At 46.8% G+C, this 21,397-nt stretch overlaps 1 protein-coding gene across 1 annotated transcript; it reads left to right on the forward strand.

Moving 5' to 3' along the window:
• The first annotated feature begins 1,674 nt into the window (after positions 1-1,674).
• ATG14 (autophagy related 14) lies at positions 1,675-21,023 on the forward strand. Its single transcript, XM_035551372.2, has 10 exons — positions 1,675-1,907; positions 7,360-7,422; positions 7,555-7,597; positions 8,008-8,089; positions 12,604-12,841; positions 13,249-13,478; positions 13,824-13,941; positions 15,049-15,139; positions 15,252-15,337; positions 17,899-21,023. The coding sequence occupies exons 1-10, from the start codon at positions 1,675-1,677 to the stop codon at positions 18,203-18,205; spliced, it is 1,491 nt and encodes a 496-aa protein (XP_035407265.1). The 3' UTR covers positions 18,206-21,023.
• Positions 21,024-21,397: the final 374 nt, after the last annotated feature.

Genomic DNA, 21,397 nt, shown 5'->3' on the forward strand with positions numbered 1-21,397 from the left:
TGAAGCTGTCATGCTCTGGTGGGTAATGTGACAAGGAACTGTGTAAAGATGATCCCTTGACTGTTCCGGTACCTCCTGTGATTCCCAAGAAGCCAAGTTCTTATTCCAGAACAGGGCTGCTGGTGTTTGTGTTGTATCCTCCCCTTGTTTTCTACCAAAGGTGGGACAGATCTGTCAGGAAGCTCCGTGAGCCACTAGAGGTTGCTATTTGATGACTTAAGCGTAACCCGTGCTAAAGGCTCTCTGCCATCCTCGATAGATACCCACACTATGGGCAAGGGCGTAATACAGAATACAGGACAGGGCGTCATGGTCTTACCGGGCTTAGTTTTGCTGTCACCAGTTCACTTCTGACTTGGTGCGGACGTGACCTCAACTTGTCTGTAATGTCTCTCATGTGCTTTCATAACTGTCCCTTTGCTCCTCTGGAAAGAAAGCTTGAAAAACTTCATGCGCTTCCTTGTGATAAACTGGTCTTGACTACGTTATCAGCTTCTTTGTCACAATCAGACTGTGTATTTCCAAACTCAAATCTATTCTAAACACAGGCTTACTTTTCTGTTTGTTTTCTAACCCTGCAGACTTTCCACAGCTATGGGCTGAACTTTTATTTGCACTGTAGCTGTAAAAGCTGATAAGCTTGAATTACCAGAATCCCTGCAAGTGAAAAGCAACAACCTGTTCTTATTGGGGTGGTGGGAGAAAGCTTATCTAAGATGAGCCTCCTTCAAGGAATAAATCTGCTTTTTCATTAAGAGCTAGCTGAATAACTTCACCAGAAAAGTCAATGCTCTTTAAAAGTGTGGATAAAGCTTTAAAGATAAGAAATGGTCTCTGTGCTTTTTCAGAGCTACTGATACCTTTGTTTGCTATGGTAACTTGTCTTAAAAACAAGTATCTTGGTTCTTTCCATGCAGTGCTGCCCATGCTAGTATTTTGTAGCACTTAAATACACAAGGAAGGAAAAAAATAAGGGCTGGCTTTTTTAAACTGGGGCATTAGTTTTTCTGTAGTGACAGTAGTGCTTCAAGTCCTGATGTGGGGTTTCTTTACTTTGAATGCCCGGTTTTCTCACTAGCCTCCCACAGAGCACTGTCTGATTCTGGCTGGCAATACCCCTCTTAATCTTGACTAATTTTGACTTGTGGCTCCATACAGGGGCTGGGGCAAGGACATCTGCTAGCCTGTCATGTTTAAGGGTGTGTATTAATAGTTGTGACATCTTTTAAGCAAAGGCTGGTTCTTGACACTGAGGTATTACCCAAATACTATCATATCTTTGTTAGCCATAGCTTCTGCTGAGGTACAGACCAGCGAGGGTGTGAGGTAGATGTGCACCCCCTTCACCCCAGGGAGTAGAACCCAGGCACAGACTTGAAGTGCTGTGACAGATCTGCGGTGGATGCTGATCTACACCCTTTACTCCCTCTTTTTCAGACCACTTGCCCCATTTCCTTCCCCAGCCCTCTGCAGCGGGCCTGACTGTATACCCCCCACCACCCCTGGACCGCGAGAAGCACCCACAAAACAGCCTTATATTTTATTTATTTATAGTTTAACAGTGGCCGCGTTGCTGAGGCGACCCCCCCACACCCCTGAGGGCCGGGCCCTCGGCGCCCTCTTCCCACAATGCCCGGCGCCACAACACGGCCCCACGTGACCGGGGCGCCCATCATGGCGGCTCCCAGCGGCTGCCGGCCGCAGCCCGGCGGGCAGGGGGGCGCCGGGGCCGGGGCAGGACCTGGGGCCGCTCCGGCGGCGCTGCGGGGCCCCGAGGAAGACGCCGAGGGCCTGTACGTGGCGGTGGAGCGGTGCCCGCTCTGCAACACCACGCGCCGCCGCCTCACCTGCGCCAAGTGCGTCCGGGGCGGCGACTTCGTCTTCTTCGACGGCCGCGACTCGGAGAGGTACCGGGGGGCCGGGAGGGGGCCTCGGGCCTGCCCCGCCGCCGGCCCAGAGGGGGAGGCCGCGGGGCTGCTCCTCCGACGCCCCCCTCGGGACGGGGGAGGCCCCCTCGGGGCGGTGGGGGCTCGCCCGGGGGTGCCGGGGGCGGCCCCTCCGGTAACGGGGTCCCAGGGAGCTGCTGGAGTTTGCTCGGGGGGTCCTCACCTCCCTGAGCCGGGAGGGGGTGAGGGGGCCGGGGGCAGCCTGGGGGGCAGCGCTGGCTTCGTGAGTGGTACTCGCCTGGTGAGGAATAAAGTGTGTCAAGTAATAATGATTATAAAGAGTTTGGGTGGTGCGGTGCCCCGACTTTCCCTTGGTTGTGTCCGTACAGGCGTAACCAGCAAACTGGAGACAGCTCCGGACAGTTGAGGGCAAAAACAATGGGGCACTGGAAATACGTCTCTGTTCTCAGAAGTATATCAAAACAGTAGTTTTCTGAATTGTTAACCAAAATCAGGAAAGCACGCAAGAAAACAGCACCTCTTCGTTTCGTTCCTGTTCATACAAATGGTCCTAATCGTGGGCCCTTTACAGGATCCAGAAATATTCCACTTGAGTTAATCACACCCCTTCCTGCCCCTTTTTGCAAGGAGTTGGCTCGGCAGGAGGGCTGCTGAAGGGGTGTTGGTCAACAAGACAGTCTCACTATGCGGTTCAGATGAACGTTTCCCCTCTGTAGCTCCTTTTCGGCTGCGAGACAAGCTGTCGTTTCCAGCATGTCCATCCCAGAGTCTTAAAAAGTCTGCCTAGCGCTGTCTCAAGAATAGCCCTAATTTTTGGCTGTGTTTGTGGTCCTTGGTTCGTAGCTTCATTAACAACTGCTGAGAGGGATTTCTTGAACCATTTTGGGAAAGCAGCGAGCAGTGTGTTGTGTGGAAGGGTCCTTGCACCAAACACTCTTTGCATCCGTCTGCTAAATATAAGAATAGCCAGGGAAACAGTGGTGTCTTTCATCCTACCTTGGTTCTTTGCAACAAATCCAGGCAGTTTTTTATGGCAGGACGGTGTTTTCCTGCCATAAACTCTTTCTGTCGGTGTTTGCACAACAGAATGCGTGACTGGACAATGATGTGCTTGTCTTACATTTAAGCAAATTGACCTTCTCAAGCATAACCCAGATATAGAAAGCCAGCTCACGTCTGAATCTGTATCTGGGGGAGTGGACCCTTAACCCGTGCCAAGTCCCATAAAAGTTGATGGGAGTGGGCACAAGGTGGCAGCCAGCGTGAATCAGCCTGCAGAATTGAGGCCTGAGTCTGCCACTTTGATGGGTTTCCTTCTTTTGCCTGAGAGGCTGGGTCGTGGAACCACAAACTGTATTTTAGCCCGTCTAAAATGGATGAAAAACTTGTGTGTGTGAGACTGCTCAGGGCTATCTGCAGTTTCCGTGAAAAAATTGGGTTTGGAATTAGGAACGTAAGCCAAGTATTTTTTCCTGCCCTTTCTGCAGCCTGGAGATTCTGGCTAACCATCAGGCTTCATTACAGAAATCCAACCGCAGCATCCGTTGTAGCGGAGCCCCTGTCATCCTGTATTAACCAAGGCTCAAGAAGTTTCTCTACGCGCTGGAAAAGTGAAACCGTAAAGGAGCAGTCCTAGCCAAAGCACCAGAGGCAACAGCTTGTTTAAAAAAAATCTCTTACGTTCCTCATATCAGTGACTGCTGTCGCTGCGTCCTCCCGAGATGCATTAACTGTCCCGATCATCTCTGGATAGAAAACATTCTGAATGATTAAGCTGCATTTCTTGATTGTAGGGAAAGTCCCCTTTGTTTTTCTCTTCCCTTTTTTCCCCTTGGTCGGGACCTCGGGCTTGCTGTCTGGGTAATCCTCTCTTCTGTTCTCCAGCCTCCGTTGGGGCAGCCCCCCTGGGCGCTGCGTTTCCCTGAGCTTTGCGTCTCCTGCTGCTCGAAACCCTCCTACAGCAACTTCATGTTCCTGAAGTCATGGACTAACAAAACGAGACCAACATCAGCGCGATCGACTGCAGCAGGAAAAGTTCAGCGTAGGGACAGAGCTTCGTAAAGCTTGGATTTCTTCTTTTTTCAAAGATAACAGAGTTACTGGTAGTTTGGAAGCGTGCTTGAAGTGTTTTATCTGCATTGTATGATTAATCCTTCGAGTGACTAATAGGAAAGTGAGAAAGAAATAGCCCGGCATCTCAGAGGGCAGTTTTCGTTCTTTCCTCTCCGTGAGCAGCGAGGGGTTTCCGTGAATTTCTTGCGGCGTGAGCACGGCGAGGGAGGGAGCAACCTTTTAAACCACGACCGTGCGCCGTGGCGCGGTCGTGCAGGGACAGGTGCAGAGAGCTGGCTGGAGTTCAGGTTGTGTTTACTGGCGGCGGGATTTGGTCGGTTACCTTACGCCTTCTAGTAGTACCTGGGTTAATTTTAGATCAGCGTTACGGTCGGGCCTGGAGGAGGCCGGCAGGGTCACGACAAGGCCTTTGCTGAGGGAGCGGTGTGAGAAATTCGGCCGTGGGGGTGCACAGGGACACCCCTGCCTCCCAGTTGTCTTTTGGAAGTGTTACAGGCTGGAGGAGAGCGTTGGTACCTCTCTCCTGTGAGAAGTCAAAGGGGGTTACCCGTTGTATCCAGTGATGTTCTGCTCTTTTCTCGGGGTTTTTCCTCATAAGACAATAAATATTTTAAAGTTCTAACAGCAAGAATTGTTTCGGATTTCTTTTCATGGAACTATTTTACGTGCTAGTCGCTGTAAAAGCTACAGGAAGATCGTTCACGTCTAACAAAAATCACACCCTGCACCTGTGAGGGGGGGAGACTGAGGAGCTGTTAGGATTAATTAGCGAAACACAGCTACAATTAAAGATGAGTAGTCCGGAAGTCCTGCGGTAAAATGATCACCGACGTTCTTCTTTTCATTAGTAACGTGTTGTTCAAAGCATCTTGTTGTTCATTTCAGGACACTCTTCTTCCTCCCAGGAGCTTACTCCAGCCGGTCACAGACATAAATCCTCAGATCATATTTTCCCAGTGCGTTCCCAAAGCACTGAATTGCTTTGCTTTGTGTGTTTGCAGGTAACAAAGGCCGAAGACGATACAACTGCGCCATCTCAGCCCCTGTGCTTTCTCGGAGTTGTGGTTTGTGATCAGGAGTAGTGGCTTTTTGAGACAGTGGAGTTTTCTCGTAGTGAATAGGCCCAGCAGTGGATGTACCTGTTGCTATCCTCAGCTCCTGCAGCATTAATCAATTCCTAGAGATTAGGGAGTCCTTTGTTCTCTTTTTTTTCTTTTTTTACCTCTCTGATTCTGTACGTGTGGAAATAAGCCAGGTAACCGCAGGAAATCTCAGGTTAATCCAGACTGGAGGAAAAGGAAGCATCTGATGGATAATTTTAGATGCAGATTTCTCCCCTTCTCTCAGTTTACATTTCATGGGAGTTTCTGTAAGAGCCCGTTTGGAGCTTTGTTTCTTTGCCAGATTGAAGGGCTGTGGATATACAGAGAAAAATGAGTTACGTGATGCAATGCAAATAAAAAAGGGGCTACGTAAGGAAATGGAAACGTCTGCTTAGGGGAGACCTGCTAAAGGAGTTGGTAGGAGCTGTTTGACACAGTTGCTGAAGTGCGTGGTGAGCTGTAATTCTTGCAGGCTTTCACAAACATTTCTGTCTTCCCTCACCAGCGAGAACTTAATTTAGTCCCAGACTCTTGAGAGATCAACTTTCCACTAGTGTGTCGGACACGACTTGGGAAATCAGCCTCCGTGCCCGTTAATTAACCCAGCTTTGGAAAGAAGAATCGCCGAATTTCTGCGTGCAGCTGCCCGGCGTGGCCGAGTTATTTCTGGTTGCGCCCGAGGTCGGAGGTGCAGGAGGCGTGCGTTACGGCGTCGTAAACGCGAGTTGGTGCAGGGTGCTTGTGCAATTTCCACGATGACTGGTGGGTGAGGGCACGCGGGACGGACGGACGGACGGATGCTGAGCAGCCGGGCTCCGGTTGCACCGCATTCCTCAGGCGCACGCGTGGCCTCTGGCTTTTAGAGCAGCACCTGCGCTTGGGATTGAGCTGTTTTGGAAGGAAAACAGAGTTTTGGTCATCTGCGAAGGCAGCAGGCAGAAGTTTTGTTGTTGTTTTAACGCTGCTGTCATCTGGCAGGGCGATTACACACTTTGTAAAACCGAAGCCAGTCTCCGAGCTTTCACGTTCCAGCTCTTCAAGGGAAGAAATGAAGCGTTTTGGTTTTATGGGGAATCAAATCCACGGGGTTGAGCAGAGAGAGGCCCCAGATGCCATCCTGTCAAGGCTTGCTTACTCTATGATTCTCTCTAAGTAAAGCTTAGATAGCCCTGAAATAAAGGACTTGGTGGGTTGTACATGAAACTGTTAGGATGAAATAGTGAATTCTACACGTTCTAGAGAATAATACACTGAATTCTTTTTCCTTGGCGTGGATTTAACCCCAAGACACCCATTTGAGGTGCGGATCAGGATGGTGCTGTGGCATGGCAAGCACAAAGGAAAACTGGGAGGCCATGCATGGCAGAACACAGCACACACTTGCTGTTTTTAGGTTGTCTACGTCCCTTGGCTGTCTCTCTTGCTGTTACCTTTGTCACTTCGTGCTTCGCTGTAATCTCTCGATATGCGTTGTTCATACACTGTCTACTTCCAAAATGTTTCTCAATGTGCTGTGGAACATGGAGGTGGGCAGGACGTGGCTGTTCGTATTCAGAGGATGATGAACCCTAAAAAACTCCCTTCTGATCACTTTTTGGCAGTTCCCACAGCTCACACATCCACTGGGGCAGATCTCAAGCAGGCATTTGGGTCGGGCACTTGTGATACCGACACGTGCCCGGTAGAAACAAGTAGAAGAAGATGCAGCTTATGGCTGCTAATAATAATACAAGAAGGATTTGATTGTCGTGTAAAAGCCTTGAGAGAGTACTGTCCTGTCTGGAACCATCACTGAGTAAAGTCTGAGACCCTTCCAGGTGGGAAGTGAGAAAATACAAAGCACAGCGTGTAAAAACCTGCACTTCCCTGTACCAGAGTGGGTGGTACCACTAATGCCATCTCAGACTCACTGCATTACTGCTAATTTCTCCAGTGATTAAAGGCTTTTCAAGCAGTGTATGTTTTTCTTTGTACACAAAATATTGATGTTTCTAAGCTACAAAGCTTAGAGAAATAGAAGGTAGTTAAGGGTAATGCTTACGAGTTTGGTAATACAACATGCGGGTGTTTCCTCAGCTTAGAGGTTCTGTTGCTATTCCTGGCGGACAGGTGCTCTAGAATTCGGCAAGAGTTTCATATATAGAGCTATTGCTTACAACGATTAAGACAGATAGTTGAGGTTTAGAGACTCCCACAAGCTTCAGCCTTTTTATTGTTTCAGGCAGCTTACAATACCTTTGTGCAAAATAGCAATAAAAGCATTTAATCTCTTCCAGGTTCTCAGACAAGAAAGAAAGGTTGATGCATCTTAAAACTAAACAGAGAGAATTCCAAAAACAGTAAGTTGTAGTCGTTGAATGAAAATAAATTCTAAGAATTCTTTTTAAAAAAAAATATCTCTGACACATTGTTGCTGGAGACAGATGTAGTCGAGATAAGTCAAGTAACTTTCATTCATGTTTTTCCTCTAGTGTTTTGAAGGCCATGGAAGGGAAAGAGATAACTGATCAGCTGGTGAGTTATTCAAAGCATCCTATCATTTTTGAGCTCTCTGAAGTGCTAGATTGTATTGTTTAAAGTTACATTTTACCTTAAGGGCATTGCATGGCTTTCCTAAAAAGCCTGTTGAAAGCAAAAGCAAAACGGGCTCTGCAAGCAGAGCGCTCCAAACCGTCAATATTTTTAATTTCTTACTAGATATTTGTTCAATAACTTACTGTACCAGTTGACTTTATACTAAGTATTCTGTTTCTTTGTGGCATTCTTCTGTGCACAAAACGGTGTATGAAATATTTATTTATTGGTCTGATTCAGTTCAGAACATCCTGCTCCTTTTGCACTAAAGCTGCTGGCTTTGTTGTTAATCATTAGTCAGTGTGTTGGAAATGGCTTGTGCCCTACGGTTGCCGAATGTTCTTTTACAGAGATGGAAAATAATGTCTTGCAAGATGAGGATCGAGCAGCTGAAACAGACCATTTGCAAAGAAAACGATGAAATGACAAGACGTGAGTAATGCCTGTGCCTTTGGAACATGTCAAACTGTGCCTTAAAGAGGGAAAAGTCAGTCGCAGTAGATATGAGTGTTAGTTTTTAAAAATAGTGAATTTCCGAGGCAAATCACTGAGTGGATTTTACCCTTTTTATGCTTGCGTTTTAATTAGAAAACAGTAGACATTATTCAGCTGGATGGAGATAATTCTGCAACAGCTTAACAAGTAAATGCTTAGCAGCCTATGAATTTGGCTTTGTCCCTAGAGATGGCTTTATTCAGTGTAGCGTTTCTGATCGCTTCCTCTTGATAAAAAAGAGCAAACAGCTCTGCAGCTGTTACGGATTTCATCTAAGTGCTGAATTTTAACCCACACCTGTCTAGAAATCCTAAAAATCATGTTTGAGCAAGACCATCACCAAAATATGGCATAGGCTGCTGCGGTGCTAACATTCAGCAGCTTCGGTTTTGAAACTCATTAAATATTTTACATGCAGGAGACTTGTAGAGTCATTTTTCAGAAAAGAATGTGCAGCACTCCTTACAACCTACGTGTAAAGGAGAGAGAGGAAGCATGTGCAGAAGCGTATTGACTGAATCCGGAACGTTTTAATGACTTGAGATTCAAGAGGAGCCATACAAAAAGTGGAAGCACAGGCGTGTAACTGAGAGTAGTTATAAAGGAATAGCGCAGGCTTGCAGTGATAACATCAAAAACGCTGAGGTGCAAAATGGTTTTCATTTAGTAGGGAGGGTGGATAGCACAGTTTTAAATGTATAATAAAAAGATGAAGGAGTAGGCAAGCAGGCCAGTTAGTTTAAGAGGAAAGAGAGTGAGTAACTGCAGAGAAGGCTGAAATATTCAGTGCCTTCTTTGCTTCATCTTCTAACAAAGAAAATGCGATCAGGTGTTTAGCCAGATTAAATTTGAGATTGAGAGAGGACTTCAGGCCAAGGAAAGAAAGCAGCCAGTTAAATATTATTTTGATTGTGTCTGTAGGGCCTTATCAGATTCACCTCAGGGAACTTAAGGAACCAGCAGCGGAGCACTTGAGAACACATGAGGGAGAGAGGATGTCCCAGGGAACAGAGTGGAAACAGCATCTGTTTGCAGGAGCCTTACGCCGATGACACTGCCGTCCTCTTACAAGCCTCTGACCACCTTGTAGGTACCTAAGGTACCTAGAAGATAATTAAAAACAGTCATCACTTTTCGTTAAGAATAGGTCATGTCAGATCAACCCCTTCTCTGTGGGTCAAGTGGTCTAGTGGAGGAAGAAGCAGAAGGTGCAAGATACCTTGCTTTTGGGCTCTACCCCAAGATGTCTCAGGAGCAAGCAAATAAATCAGTTCTGGATGTAATCGCTGCCAGGTTGACACAGACGGCTAGTAGGGCCACATTCAGAGCGTGGTGATGCTCCTCCAGCAGAGGAGGTGAGGCAGGTGGAGCTCGGCAGGAACCAGTTCCTGGCCCAGTTCTGTTTACTATTTTCCATAATACCTTGCAAGGTAGAATAGAAAGTGGAATGGAGGAACCTAAGGTGGATGACGATACGAGCTCAGCGGAGAACAGGATCAAATTCAAAATCGTGCAGGTAAATTGACTGCATCATCTGAAATGAACAAAGGTAAGTGCACGTTGTTTAGGAAAGAGAACCACGTAAACCTGTGGTGGGGAATGCTGGCAAGATTTGACAGGACGGGACCTGGGGAATTGCAAACTAAATACCAAATAACAATCCTGCTCCAGAAAGGTTCAGACCTCAGTCAGGGTTGTACTAACACGGGCATTGTATTTAAGAGGGAAGCGATTATCCTGCTGTGCTCAGCAGTGGCGTTGCCCCAGTGGGAGTCTGGAGCCCAGTTTGAGCAATTTAAGTAAGATACAAATCAACTGGAGAAAGTCCAGAAGGGAACATTAGGAATAAAACACAAGGAGTGGCCAAGAAAATTGCTGTTTGGCTTAGTTTAAAAAAAAAAAAAAAAAAGGAAGATGAAGAAGAGCATTTTTTCAGTAGATAGAAGATTATTATGAGGGGAATAATAACTAATTGTTCTCTTTAGGCTGTGAAGAAAGGAGAAGAGGAAGTCAATGTGAGGAATTTAACCACCTTTTCTCAAAATGCAGCTCTGAAGGTGGCAGAATGTTAGAACCAGCTGGGGAGTGGAGCTCCTCCACTTTTCTATTACTCTGTGAAATGTATTAATACTTAAATAGTTCTAATCTGCAGCTTTACTACGTAGCCAGTACGTCAGGAGCTCGACCTGGTTCGCTCTTAGGGAAGAGACGGCGTTACAAAATGTAAACAGGTCCTTTCTCTTCTCTTGGATGTGGTGTAGATGGGTTTACTGAAATAGGAAACGTTCCTAGATCGTTGGGCTCCTGCTCTTTCAGCTGGCTCTCCTGGGTACTTGAAGAATTGGTGTATCTTAAAATAAGGTTTTAAAACGTGTGTGTTTTACCTTCTGCCTGCAGAGAACAATTCAAGGAGGTGATCTTGTGAACGCCTGGCATGGCTCCCTGTTGGGCAGAGACCAGCGAGCCTGTGCGTGCGTTTCGCAGGCGATGGGAATGTGTGGGGCTTGATGGTGTCCTGAAATACTTCTGGGGACAAATTTTAATTGCCTCGTAAACTGGGTCATAAAGCAGAATTGCTGCGCTGAAAAAAGGACAGTTGTTTCTGCAGTGGGGCTGCTAAAGAGGAAACGTGTTCGCAGCGTTCTCCCTGCCTCTCAGATAATTGCTGTTGGCCCTGCAGATAAGGGAGCTCGCTCGCTTCAAAAAGTAGCCTTGCAAGTAGAACGTGAATGAAAATGGAACGAATGGACATTTTATTCCTTCTTTGTTTCGTATTCTCTGTGCAAAGGGAGAGCTTGGGAATATGAATGCAGGCATTAATTGATTTTTCTGTTGATATTACAGGAGCGCTTAAAAGAAACTGAATTGCAAGCTGGTACTTAGAAATTCTTGGTACTGTTGAGAGAAAAATTCTCCTGCAGTTCCTCCAACAGGGGGTCCCTTATTTTATGGACCTGAGGATTATTAGTTCCTACCTGCCTGGGGAAACCAGTCTCACCAGCTTTGATTTGGGTCTTCACATCTCCCATGTATGAGATCGTCTTTCCTACCAAACGCTGATCAGATAGATGAGTAGAAATAACTTCTACTAAGTTATTTCTAATAACTTATTAGTTATAATAAGCTATTATAATAATATAATGGCTATTTTAATATATAATTTCAATATATAATATATAATAGCTATTTCAGCAGTCCTGGGCTCCCTGTTTCCAGACCAGGGACCAGCCGGAGCTCTGTGCAGTTCCAACTCTGCAGGTGAAAACCAGGAGGAGCAGGGATGTCCCGTGCTGACCGAGCATGGCTGGGCACATACCAGGGGATGGGAACCAGTCTTGGGTCCCATTCTTCATATGTAACTTCAGTTTTTGTGCTTCCCTTCTGGGAAAGCTGATGTTTTAATAGTCTGTAACGTGGCTTCTTGGAGTAGCAGATGCCACAGAACATTGATATTGTAGCTCTGGTCTCATCTGTGCCTCGCAATCAAAATACATCAGAAAAATGATGTCAGGCTTACTGCCTGCCTTCTGTGCAAGGGGCAGTTAGCCCATTTCTTGATTACAGGAAAGCGAGTAGTCTGCTGTGCTCTAAGAGAGCATGACTAATGCTGTTTCTCTTCAGCCATAAAAACTGAAATGGAGCGACTAGTATATGGGGGCTCTTATTCAAACTAGGGTACATTACAGTTTTTAAATGTGCGTTTGGAGACATTTTCCTGTGCTTTTGAAAGACCGAGGCAGTTAACTCGCCCTCTGCAGCACCATATGTTTGCAGAAGCGTTACTGCAGTGAATTATTTTATAGGAGAATCAGCAGATGCTCTTGAAGAATTTTTCTTCCAACTCCTAGCGTGCCTGATGCATGGAGGAAATTTAGGCAGTTGCAGCATTTCGTAAGCATAACCACATTTGCCATTTTGTGACTGGAAAGGGAGTTTTCCCTTGTGGTAAGGAGAAGCCTGTGCCACTGGGATCCAAGTGCTTTAAGAGGACGTACGTTAGCAAAAGCGCGGGTAACATAAGCTAATAGAAGCAGCGCTGCCAGAAATTGTGAATGGAGATGCTATCTGCACTTGATTTTGGCTGCAAGCAATGCGTGCCTTTTTGGCCAGCATCATGCAAGCATGTACAGTCAAGCTATTTCTGTCATGGCGATTACCCCAGAAGTTTAATTAAACTGTGAAATCTTGGCTTTTCTGCTCCAAATCCAAAAATAGCCGGGTGAAAGATAGGGAAAGATTAATTCCGATTTCAGTCTCTTTTGCGATATTCAGAAAAGATTAAGAAGTTGTACCACTTAGCAGCTGGAAAACGTTAATAGTGAGGCAGGGTTTTCTGTTTTAAGCTGCTGTAGATCTTGTTTTCTATAAATATTAATCAAGCTTTTCTCAGGCTTACTACAAGTACCTCACAGCTCATTTTCCAAGGCTAACATCTGCTGCTGTCTTCACAGATGCAGAGGGGCTTCTGAGAATTAAAGAGGAGAACCAGAAGCATTATCGCAGGGCTCAGCGGCATCAGGAGAAGAAGGAGAAGATCCAGAGGCACAACCGCAGGCTGGGAGACTTGGTCGAGAAAAAAACCTACGACTTGAAAACCCAGCACGAACATCTGGCAAACCTTCGGCGGACGCATATCCTGGAGCTAACATCAGTCATATTTCCCATCGAAGAAGTAAAGACAAGCATGAGGTACGGGAGGCTTGTCCTTTGGGCTCGTTTTTCCTAGCTTTAAACTCTCAGATGTGAGTCACGTAAGTCTAAGCTAGACACTCTGGCTCCCTTGGCATCTGTGGGGAGAAGGAGGTGGTTTCCAGAGGCGAAGCATCTGACCTAAAGGTAGAAGTCCAGAGTAGAAGAATGTGGAGGTGCTAGCGTCTCCCCACTGAGAGATCTGAGGTATGTGTCCACTGTTAACCTTAAAAAAAGATCATTAAAAATCCCAGAACAAAGCAGTTTGTGGAATAAGGAGTTCTGCAGGAGTGTTTCTACATGCATTTTGCTCTCAGTGAAATCTGATTAAATGCCTGCCAAGTACGTTGGTGATTGTATTTTTGAACTTCTTTTAAAAACACCCTGTTCTTCTCTGCGTGCTACAGAGATCCTGCAGACGTGTCTTCTGAGAGCGACAATGCTATGACCTCTAGCACTGTGAGCAAGCTTGCAGAAGCCAGGAGAACCACGTATCTCTCTGGGAGATGGGTGTGTGATGACCACAATGGGGACACCAGCATCAGTATCACAGGGCCTTGGATAACCCTTCCGAATAACGGAGATTACTCAGCGTATTACAACTGGGTGGAAGAGAAGAAGACTACACAAGGACCAGGTAAGCAGCCAGGTCAGAATTAAAGAAACACCAGTACAGGGATTAGTCCACTGAAAGCCTCTTCTGCAGGAAATGCTCATTGGGACCCAGTGCAGAGTAAAAGAGAGATAAAGTTAATTATTCACAGTTTTGACATGGTTCACATGCTGTCGATTTAACAGGAATTCCAAGAATTACTATTTTTCTACTGGTTTCTGACAGATTTCACTGTAAATGATTGCTGGATTCAAGCAGTTCTCAGTACTGACAAATGACATTTTCCAGAGTAGACTTCAGTAACACATTAACACACCCACTGAGGCTTCATTTATAATGAGACTTTCACGATGTTTTTATTTCTTTTAGATATGGAACATAATAACCCTGCTTACACCATCAGTGCTGCATTGTGCTATGCAACCCAGCTTGTTAACACTTTGTCTCTCATACTTGATGTAAATCTTCCCAAGAAGCTTTGCAACAGGCAAGTAAATGCAAGCCTCTAAGAAGGCGGATCAGTGACCACTTCTGAACGATCTTAGTTCAATTTGGTTTTCTGAACAAAGTCATTATTTGGAACAGCTTTTATGGTAATAGCTGATGGCTCCCTTTTTTTTTTTTGGTGCAATTTAATTTCACAGGGAGGTCTAGAATTTAGACCACAGTTAATCCTCCCTCCCATCCTCTTTCTGTGTCCCGGGAGCACAGACCAACCATCGTATTTCAGAATGACAACTTACTAATCAATTTATTTAGCGTCCTCATACCGGAGTGAAATATGACAGTGCATGAATAGCACTTTTCATTTTATGAGACCCTACTGTGCTTTACAAACTCCCAGCCCAATTCAGCAGCTCTTAGTCATCTGGAATAGCTCCACTGCATTAAGAGATGTAGAACGAGGCCTTATAATATGGCATAAGAGCAGTGTAATTCTCTTTGAGCTAAAACACTGATGGGGAATGTAGCTGGCTGTCAGACGTTTGGGAGCATGCGCTTCTATAAACCCCAGTTGTGATGAACAGCACTGTTAGGTTCTTAAGGTCTACGCAGAGCAGGTGGGATCCGTACAGAAGTAATTCTGAGGAAGCTGTGGGCTTGGTTCAGCTTCCAGGGGTCTCAGCTATGCTGCTGAGATTCTTATAAATTTTAAAAATAGCAATGGCCAAAGTGAGGGCACAAACGTTGTGTAGGGCCTCTGCAGTTTTTTATGCTATTATTTGGTTGCTCAGTCATTGCAGGAAGAAAAGGTTGGGAACAGGAAATGAGGCAAGATTTAAAAGGAGAACCAAAATGGCTTGGCCGCAGTGGATCTTTGAGTTTGTGTATGGTTCACATCACCTGTCCTGTTGAAACCAGTGAGACTAGGGCAAGCTGTGCTTGTTGATAAAATTCCAAAGGTCTCACGAGGTGAAAAAGCGATCTCCTGAGCACTCTGTAGCTAGTTGTACAGCTTAAACAAGTGCTCACTGCAAAGATGTTTAGTCCAGGATCTGTTAGGAAGCCAGGGTACAGAATGCTGATGTCTCCAGGAGGTGCACTGTCACAGCCTGTAGCTTTGTGCATACGTGTGTGTGTGGTCTTTCAACAGCGAGTTCTGCGGCGAGAATCTCAGCAAACACAGGTTCACGCGAGCAGTGAAGAAGCTGAATGCCAACATCCTTCACCTGTGCTTCTCTCAGGTAGGGGGAATGAATGTATGGATTCTTTAAATAGCTTTTAAAATGTTAACTCTGCCTGCAGGTTTCCTCCAGTAGCTGATCATGTCTTTTTTTCTTACCTTCTCCATGGTAGCATGTAAATTTAGATCTGTTGCACCCACTGCATACGCTCAGGAACCTTATGTACCTGGTGAGCCCAGACACTGAGAACTTGGGCAGGTAAGAAAAGCAGTTTGTGAACACACCCGTAAGTGAATCCCTTTTGGAGTTCCGCGTTTGCATTGTTATTCATGAGGGAAATACATTTTTTCTGCTTCTGTTCTGCTGTATCTATGGCTGAGTCCTCAGCACATCAGCCTGGTTATAAGGAGGAGGCAGGAAAAGGCAGAAAAAGGGGGTTCTGAGAAGGAAATCAGATTTCAGAGACATCTGTATGCCGTGATTCTGCACGGAGCAGGCTCAGCTGGTGGTGTTATGATTGACTGTGTGGGCTTGTTTCTCCTGGGCTCAAAAGCAGGAATTCCTTCCCTCCAGAGGACAGCAGCACGCATCCCAGGCTTTGCCGAAATACTTTCAGTCAATGAGCACCCTAGGCCAAAGTCCACACTCAAATAGTAATAATGTCTATGTACGTTAAGATTAAAGACAACTTTCCTGTTAACTTAGCATGTGACGAAAAGAACATCAGTTCCTGTAGGCTGCACACGCCAGGCTCAATATTCTTCCTTTCTTTTTACAACTTAAGTGTAAGAAAGTCAACATTGATTTCCTCTTGGGATAATCCAGTCACTTGTGCCCGAGACAGTCTGCAAATATTTGTTTATTCTACTGCTTTATTCCCCCTCAAACACACGAATGTTCTGACATCTACTTTTCCACTTTGTTCTAGTATGCAGGACTAGTTTTATTTAAAAACCTGCAATATCACTAAGAGGAGCTGAATTCACGCCTCTACAAACTTACCTTACGTCCAAGTACATCCCTACTTAGTCAGCCCAAAGCTGTGGGGAGCCAGCTTAGCTCAGTTTGGAAAAAATGATGTGCTTGCTGCTGCTTGTCTGAAAACAAGGAGAGGGCAGGAAACACCCAGAGAGTGAAGAACTGTGTCCTGGAAAGCAGCTGCTGTAAAGGATAAGTGCCACAGTGGACAGAAAACTGAACCTGATGGTTCCTTGCGATGGGAAGTAAAAGGCCTGAGCAGAGAGATGGGTCTCACTTCGCATCAGTTGGGTCCACATGGTAAAAGGAGAGGTTACAGGAAAGTGGGAACATCAGTGGAGAAGCTAGCCAGCACTGAGGGGAACAGCTTAGTCCGCATAAAACGCTCTCTTCTCTCTAGAGAGGAGATTGAGAGAGGACTGTGGCTCAGGACAGGGGGAATGGTGGAATGCCTTGGCCTTTCTTAGAGAGGGGGTCACACGAGATGATCTAATGCACCCTTCTGGCCCTAAACCTGATGACTCTCTTCCTATGTTGCCTTATTAAGCAAAATGCTGTGCCAGAGGGCAGCGCTCTCCTTCCTGTGTGATGAAAGAGGAGCGTTTACCTTTCATTTATCAGCTGTCTGCAAAGTTTGCAGCAATCAGCTGGTTTTATTTTCCTTCAGACTTCTAGGCCTAGAGTTGCCTGATAGCCTCTATGAACTACCATTAATATAATACATTACATATAATACATATAATTTTATCAGGCTTTGATTGTTTGGATTCAAATTTTCCATGCTAAATTGCTGCCTCAGGCTTCCACGTAAGCTTGGAGAACCACAGTGGAGAAACCCCGTTACCCACGTTAACTTCTAGCTCCTGTTACGCTGAGAATCTGTAAGCTTTGTGCTCTGGACTGAAATTTGTTTGACAGGGACCTGCTTGCCGTGGGGACTCAGCTTTTCACTGCCTCCGTGAACCCCTCGCTTTCTCTGGTGGCTGCTCACAGGCCTCTGAAACTGTCAGCGGATGCTTAGTAAAGATATTTTTGGATTTGGTCTCCCTGTTCTCTGGCGCAAGGCTGAGGGCCTGGGCAGGATGCAGTTGCCTCTCCAGCCAGGCAGCGGCAGCAGGGAACTCGGAGTCAGTGACAGAAGAGATGAGTTTGGCCAGGACCTCTGGAGATCTTATCCAAAGCCCCACTCGAGGCAGAGTCAGGCAGAGCAAGTTGCTCAGGACCGTGTCCAGCGGGGTTCTGAATATCTCTGACGACGGAGACTCCACAACCCCTCTGGGCAGCCGGTGCCAGCGTTTGACCGCTCTCCCTGTAAAAAAAAAAAGATCTTGAGATCTTGCTGGGGGCGAAGTGCTGCTGTGGGAAGCGTGTTAGCGAGCTGTGCCAGCTGTGTTCTGCGGGCTGTAACCTACGCCCTGCCCCTGGCTGGTAGAGCTGGCCCGGCCAGAGCTAGCGCTAAAAATAAAAGCTGCTCCACGTCAAGCCGAGATGCCCACCAGTGGAGCTGTGAGTTATTATCGATAGCTTTTTCTTTTGCGTGCGTGCTTCACCATCCACTGCCAAGGTGAAAGAGCTCTTCCGCCGTCCCTGCTCCGTGGACTGGAACCCAGCTATGGCTCCCTTGGCTGACCGCCGTCCTTTTACCGTGGTCATAGCGTAGTTATCTCTGTAGCCACCGAGTTTCTCTTTGCCAGCAGATAAAGACAGAGGTGTTTTAATTCTGTACCATACCCATGACAGAGCAGGCTGCTTTGGCACGCCTGGGACTCGCACTGGTGCAGTGACAGTCCCTCTCCTGCACGGTACCCACAGGGCTGACAGCGTTGTGTCCGTGTTCACAGGTCTGGGCCTTTCGAAATCAGCGCTGATCTCGAAGACTCCATGGAGTTCGTGGACCCCAGCGCCGCCGGCGAGACGGATGAGAGCGGAGACGAGCACGTCAGCGACGAAGAGACGGACCTGGGGACAGACTGGGAGAATCTGCCGAGCCCCAGGTTCTGCGATATCCCCTCCCAGCAGGTGGAGATGCTGCAGAGCCAGAGCACGCAGGCGTCTCAGCCCATCGCCAGCAGCAGCGCTGGCGGCATGATCTCTTCTGCTGCTGCCTCAGTGACCTCGTGGTTTAAGGCGTACACTGGACATCGCTAACGAGCATGGGAAAAGGATCGTAGGATGTGAGGAAGGAATCCCTCCCCAACAATGCTGTAGTAAACCTTACATATTCAGTTAAGTAGTGCCTGGAACAAAGAAAAGGTCAGACTTTACATTTTGTAAACCCGAAGAACCTTTTTATTTACCCACGATGACTGTGATGGTACCCTTTTGTAAATTGGCTCGCCCCATCCTTCTGACGGGTTCTGTGAGGGCACTTGGTGTCTCGGTTCTGTCTGCATTGTTGAGTGTCAAGGAAGAAGGACCCAGCAGACTCCAGCTCTACTTCCTAAAGAAGAAACGGATTTTGGAGTGTTTGGATCCGAATGAGCACAGAGGGAAGGCTGCTCAGTGTTCAGTCTGGACAGTGGTGCAAATGCAGTTCACGTTTTTCTTAACTCCTTACAGGGTTTATGTTTGCGTGTTTTAAATCTGTCTTGCATAATGCAAAAATGCATATTTCTAAATTTTTTTTCATTCAGGACATGAAAATTATGCATTTTTAACATGTTTTCTAATCTCCGTTGCCATATTTTTAATACAAAGAATCAGCATGGGCAGGAATTCACACAACGAATTGCTCTTACTTTAGGTTTGGTTGTGGATCTTCGTCCAGTTTCGCCATAGAAAACTGGCTCGTTTCATGCTGTTTCCACTGGTAGGTAGTCTGAAAGTTTCGTGTTGTGCTGCCCAAAGCACACAGGCTCTTTACTCCTAGTATCATACACCAAAGAAACACTGGACATTCTCTTAGCTAGACCCACGTTGACGCCGATAGAGGATTGCAATAATATCCATCAGTTACACCATGTTGCCACTTTTTAGTAGTAGAAAAACCTCATTTCAAGCTCGTTTGATGAAGTCACGCGTTCTCCACACTACATGCGTTGTGAACCCTGTTGTATTTTATGTTTCTGCTGGGGTTTGCTCTTTCCCTGTTTACTGAATGCCAAGAAGTTGATTTCATTTCACTGCAGAAACGCTCACAGCGCAGCTGGCCTGCTTGTAAAACCACAGGAGGTGCGATACTGACAGATGCGTTCGCTAACAAGTGCTCCTCGCTTCCTCTGCCTTGCGGTATGTATGACTTAGAGATGGTTCTGCTCAGCGAGGCTTCCGATTTACGGTTTACATTTTATAGAGCTGGGACGTTTTACTTCTCCGCGAGGCAAACTCGTGTAGAAGCATCCTCCCACCCCTCCGAGATGGAAGATTTCAGCCGGTCTTCCCTGCCGTTCCCCCGTGGCGATGCAGCTGGTGGCGTGGCTGACGCACAAGCCACGCGCCTGGCGTGCTGGCACATCCGAGGCAGCGTCCTCATGCATGGTGGAAACCCCAGCTGCAGGCTGCCTTACCCGGCCATCCCGTTCTCTGTCGAGCATGTGGAGTTTTTTGGGACAGTTTTGGGACGCTGCGGGTCCTCCCCAGGCCAGCCAGCACTGCCACCTGGCTCCACGGAGGAGCGGGTGGAAGAGCAGCACTAGTGCTAATGCCCCTGTGCCCCGGCGAGCTCCGCACCAGGGACACCACCTCAGTACTGTGCCTCCCCGCCCTGTCCCTCCTACAGCAGCTCTTTCTCTTTGGCAGTGGGGATCCGTTGTTGGTAGTTTTTTTGCTGGTGGTAGCTGTTTGTTGGGTTTTTTAAACCAAAGACCCTTAACTCCGCACCGAGAGCGTGCGTGTCGTTAGGTGAGGGCCCCCTCGGTGCTGCCATTTGGTTGGTCTGAGCCCAAGACAGGGTCGTGTCGGGAAACAGGTAAGAAATCAGCCGAGACCCCCGTTGGCTACTGCGGTCTGAACTGGGACCGTGCCCAGGACGAGGACAGGGGCAGGGAGAGGAGGCTTCGGTCACTGCTCAGCTGACAGCACTTTATTAAACAGTCGCAGCGACCGGACCCGTCGCAGCTCTGAGCAGCCAGCACGTAGCAGTACTGCGTGTTGGGCTCTTAGCATTGCACAACCCGTTTTGGATCCTCATCTATTTTGCACTGGACCCCACCACAGAGAGATCTTCCCTCCTTTTTTTCTTCTCTTTTTAATACACATTTCAGTCGCTGTTTCATTGCTGCCTTTGTGCTACGTAGAACCCTAAAGGCCAGGCCATGATTCAGCTTTGTATGCTGTCCTTGACTTATTTAGGGGAAAATAAAAACAGCACCACGAGAACCTTTTAAGCCATATACTTCGTACCCATCGTGTTTTCCAAATAATTTATTTACAACCATGTCATACTCCGGAAGTGCACAACGGCACTGTGAGGGTGTTGAAATGCATTGAGATGGCTCCTTTCGAGAGATGTTTTTGTAACAGAATAGATTGTGGGTTTTGTTGTTTTTTTTAAAGTGTTTTGCACATGTGTAGCTAAGGAAGAATTAAGTGTGTGTGTCCAAACCTTGAGTGCAATCGACAGGATTAGTTTTCCAGGTTGTTTGGGGGGCGAGGGAGGGAGGCAGTTATCTGTAATTAGAGATAGTTGGAGACAGCCAGCTGAGAGTTTACAAAACAATTTGCGTAGCACGAGTGCAGGAATTTCAGTCCAGGCCGTGACTTTTGTCCGTGAGCAGTGGTCTGGCGTGGCCCACGCGAGCTGCCAAGGAAGAGCCTGATTTCGGAGCCCAGCCCTTGGCTGAAATCGGGCGCCTTCGGCGGGTCTCGGACGGGACGTGCAGGGCTGGGTCGTCACCTGCAGAAACTCGGGGCCTCTCTCTGCAACTTCCAAACTAGATGTAACTAAACACAATTTTTTTTTCTAAATTTTATTGTATTATTGCAATAAATCTTTAACAGTAATTTTTTTTTAAAGTTGTTTATTTGTAATTGTTACTTCTGTGTGGTTTGTTTTTAAATATGCTGGGGAAGAACACAACAATTTCCAGCCTTCACCGCCTCCCGGGCACCGGACCTGTTACAGGGCGATCGTAAAGCAGTAAAATACTTGATACGAGTTAAAAAAATACTCCTACATAAAATAACTGCATCTCCAGTGGCGCAGGCAGAGGAGTCCTGCAAAGCACACACGTACACCTCTGTACATGTAAACTGATAAATGGCTGGTAGGCCGGGCTTTGGACTACTCCAGGGTTGGGTGCCAATTTTTTGTACGTTGCCAAACGCAGGTGGGGGATTAATTTGTTATTTCAATTATTTGTTATTTTGGTTGGTTGTTATTTTAGTTACTTGTTATTTTAG

Source organism: Cygnus atratus, chromosome 5 (genome assembly GCF_013377495.2).
Source record: "Cygnus atratus isolate AKBS03 ecotype Queensland, Australia chromosome 5, CAtr_DNAZoo_HiC_assembly, whole genome shotgun sequence".
NCBI lineage: Eukaryota > Metazoa > Chordata > Aves > Anseriformes > Anatidae > Cygnus > Cygnus atratus.

Bases quoted from the DNA above. Each gene is read 5' to 3' on its own strand.
- ATG14 (XM_035551372.2), top strand. From the start codon at position 1,675: ATGGCGGCTCCCAGCGGCTGCCGGCCGCAGCCCGGCGGGCAGGGGGGC. The intron at 13,479-13,823 runs GTAAGCAGCCAG...TATTTCTTTTAG, and splicing joins GAAGACTACACAAGGACCAG to ATATGGAACATAATAACCCT. The intron at 15,140-15,251 runs GTAGGGGGAATG...TCTCCATGGTAG, and splicing joins TTCACCTGTGCTTCTCTCAG to CATGTAAATTTAGATCTGTT.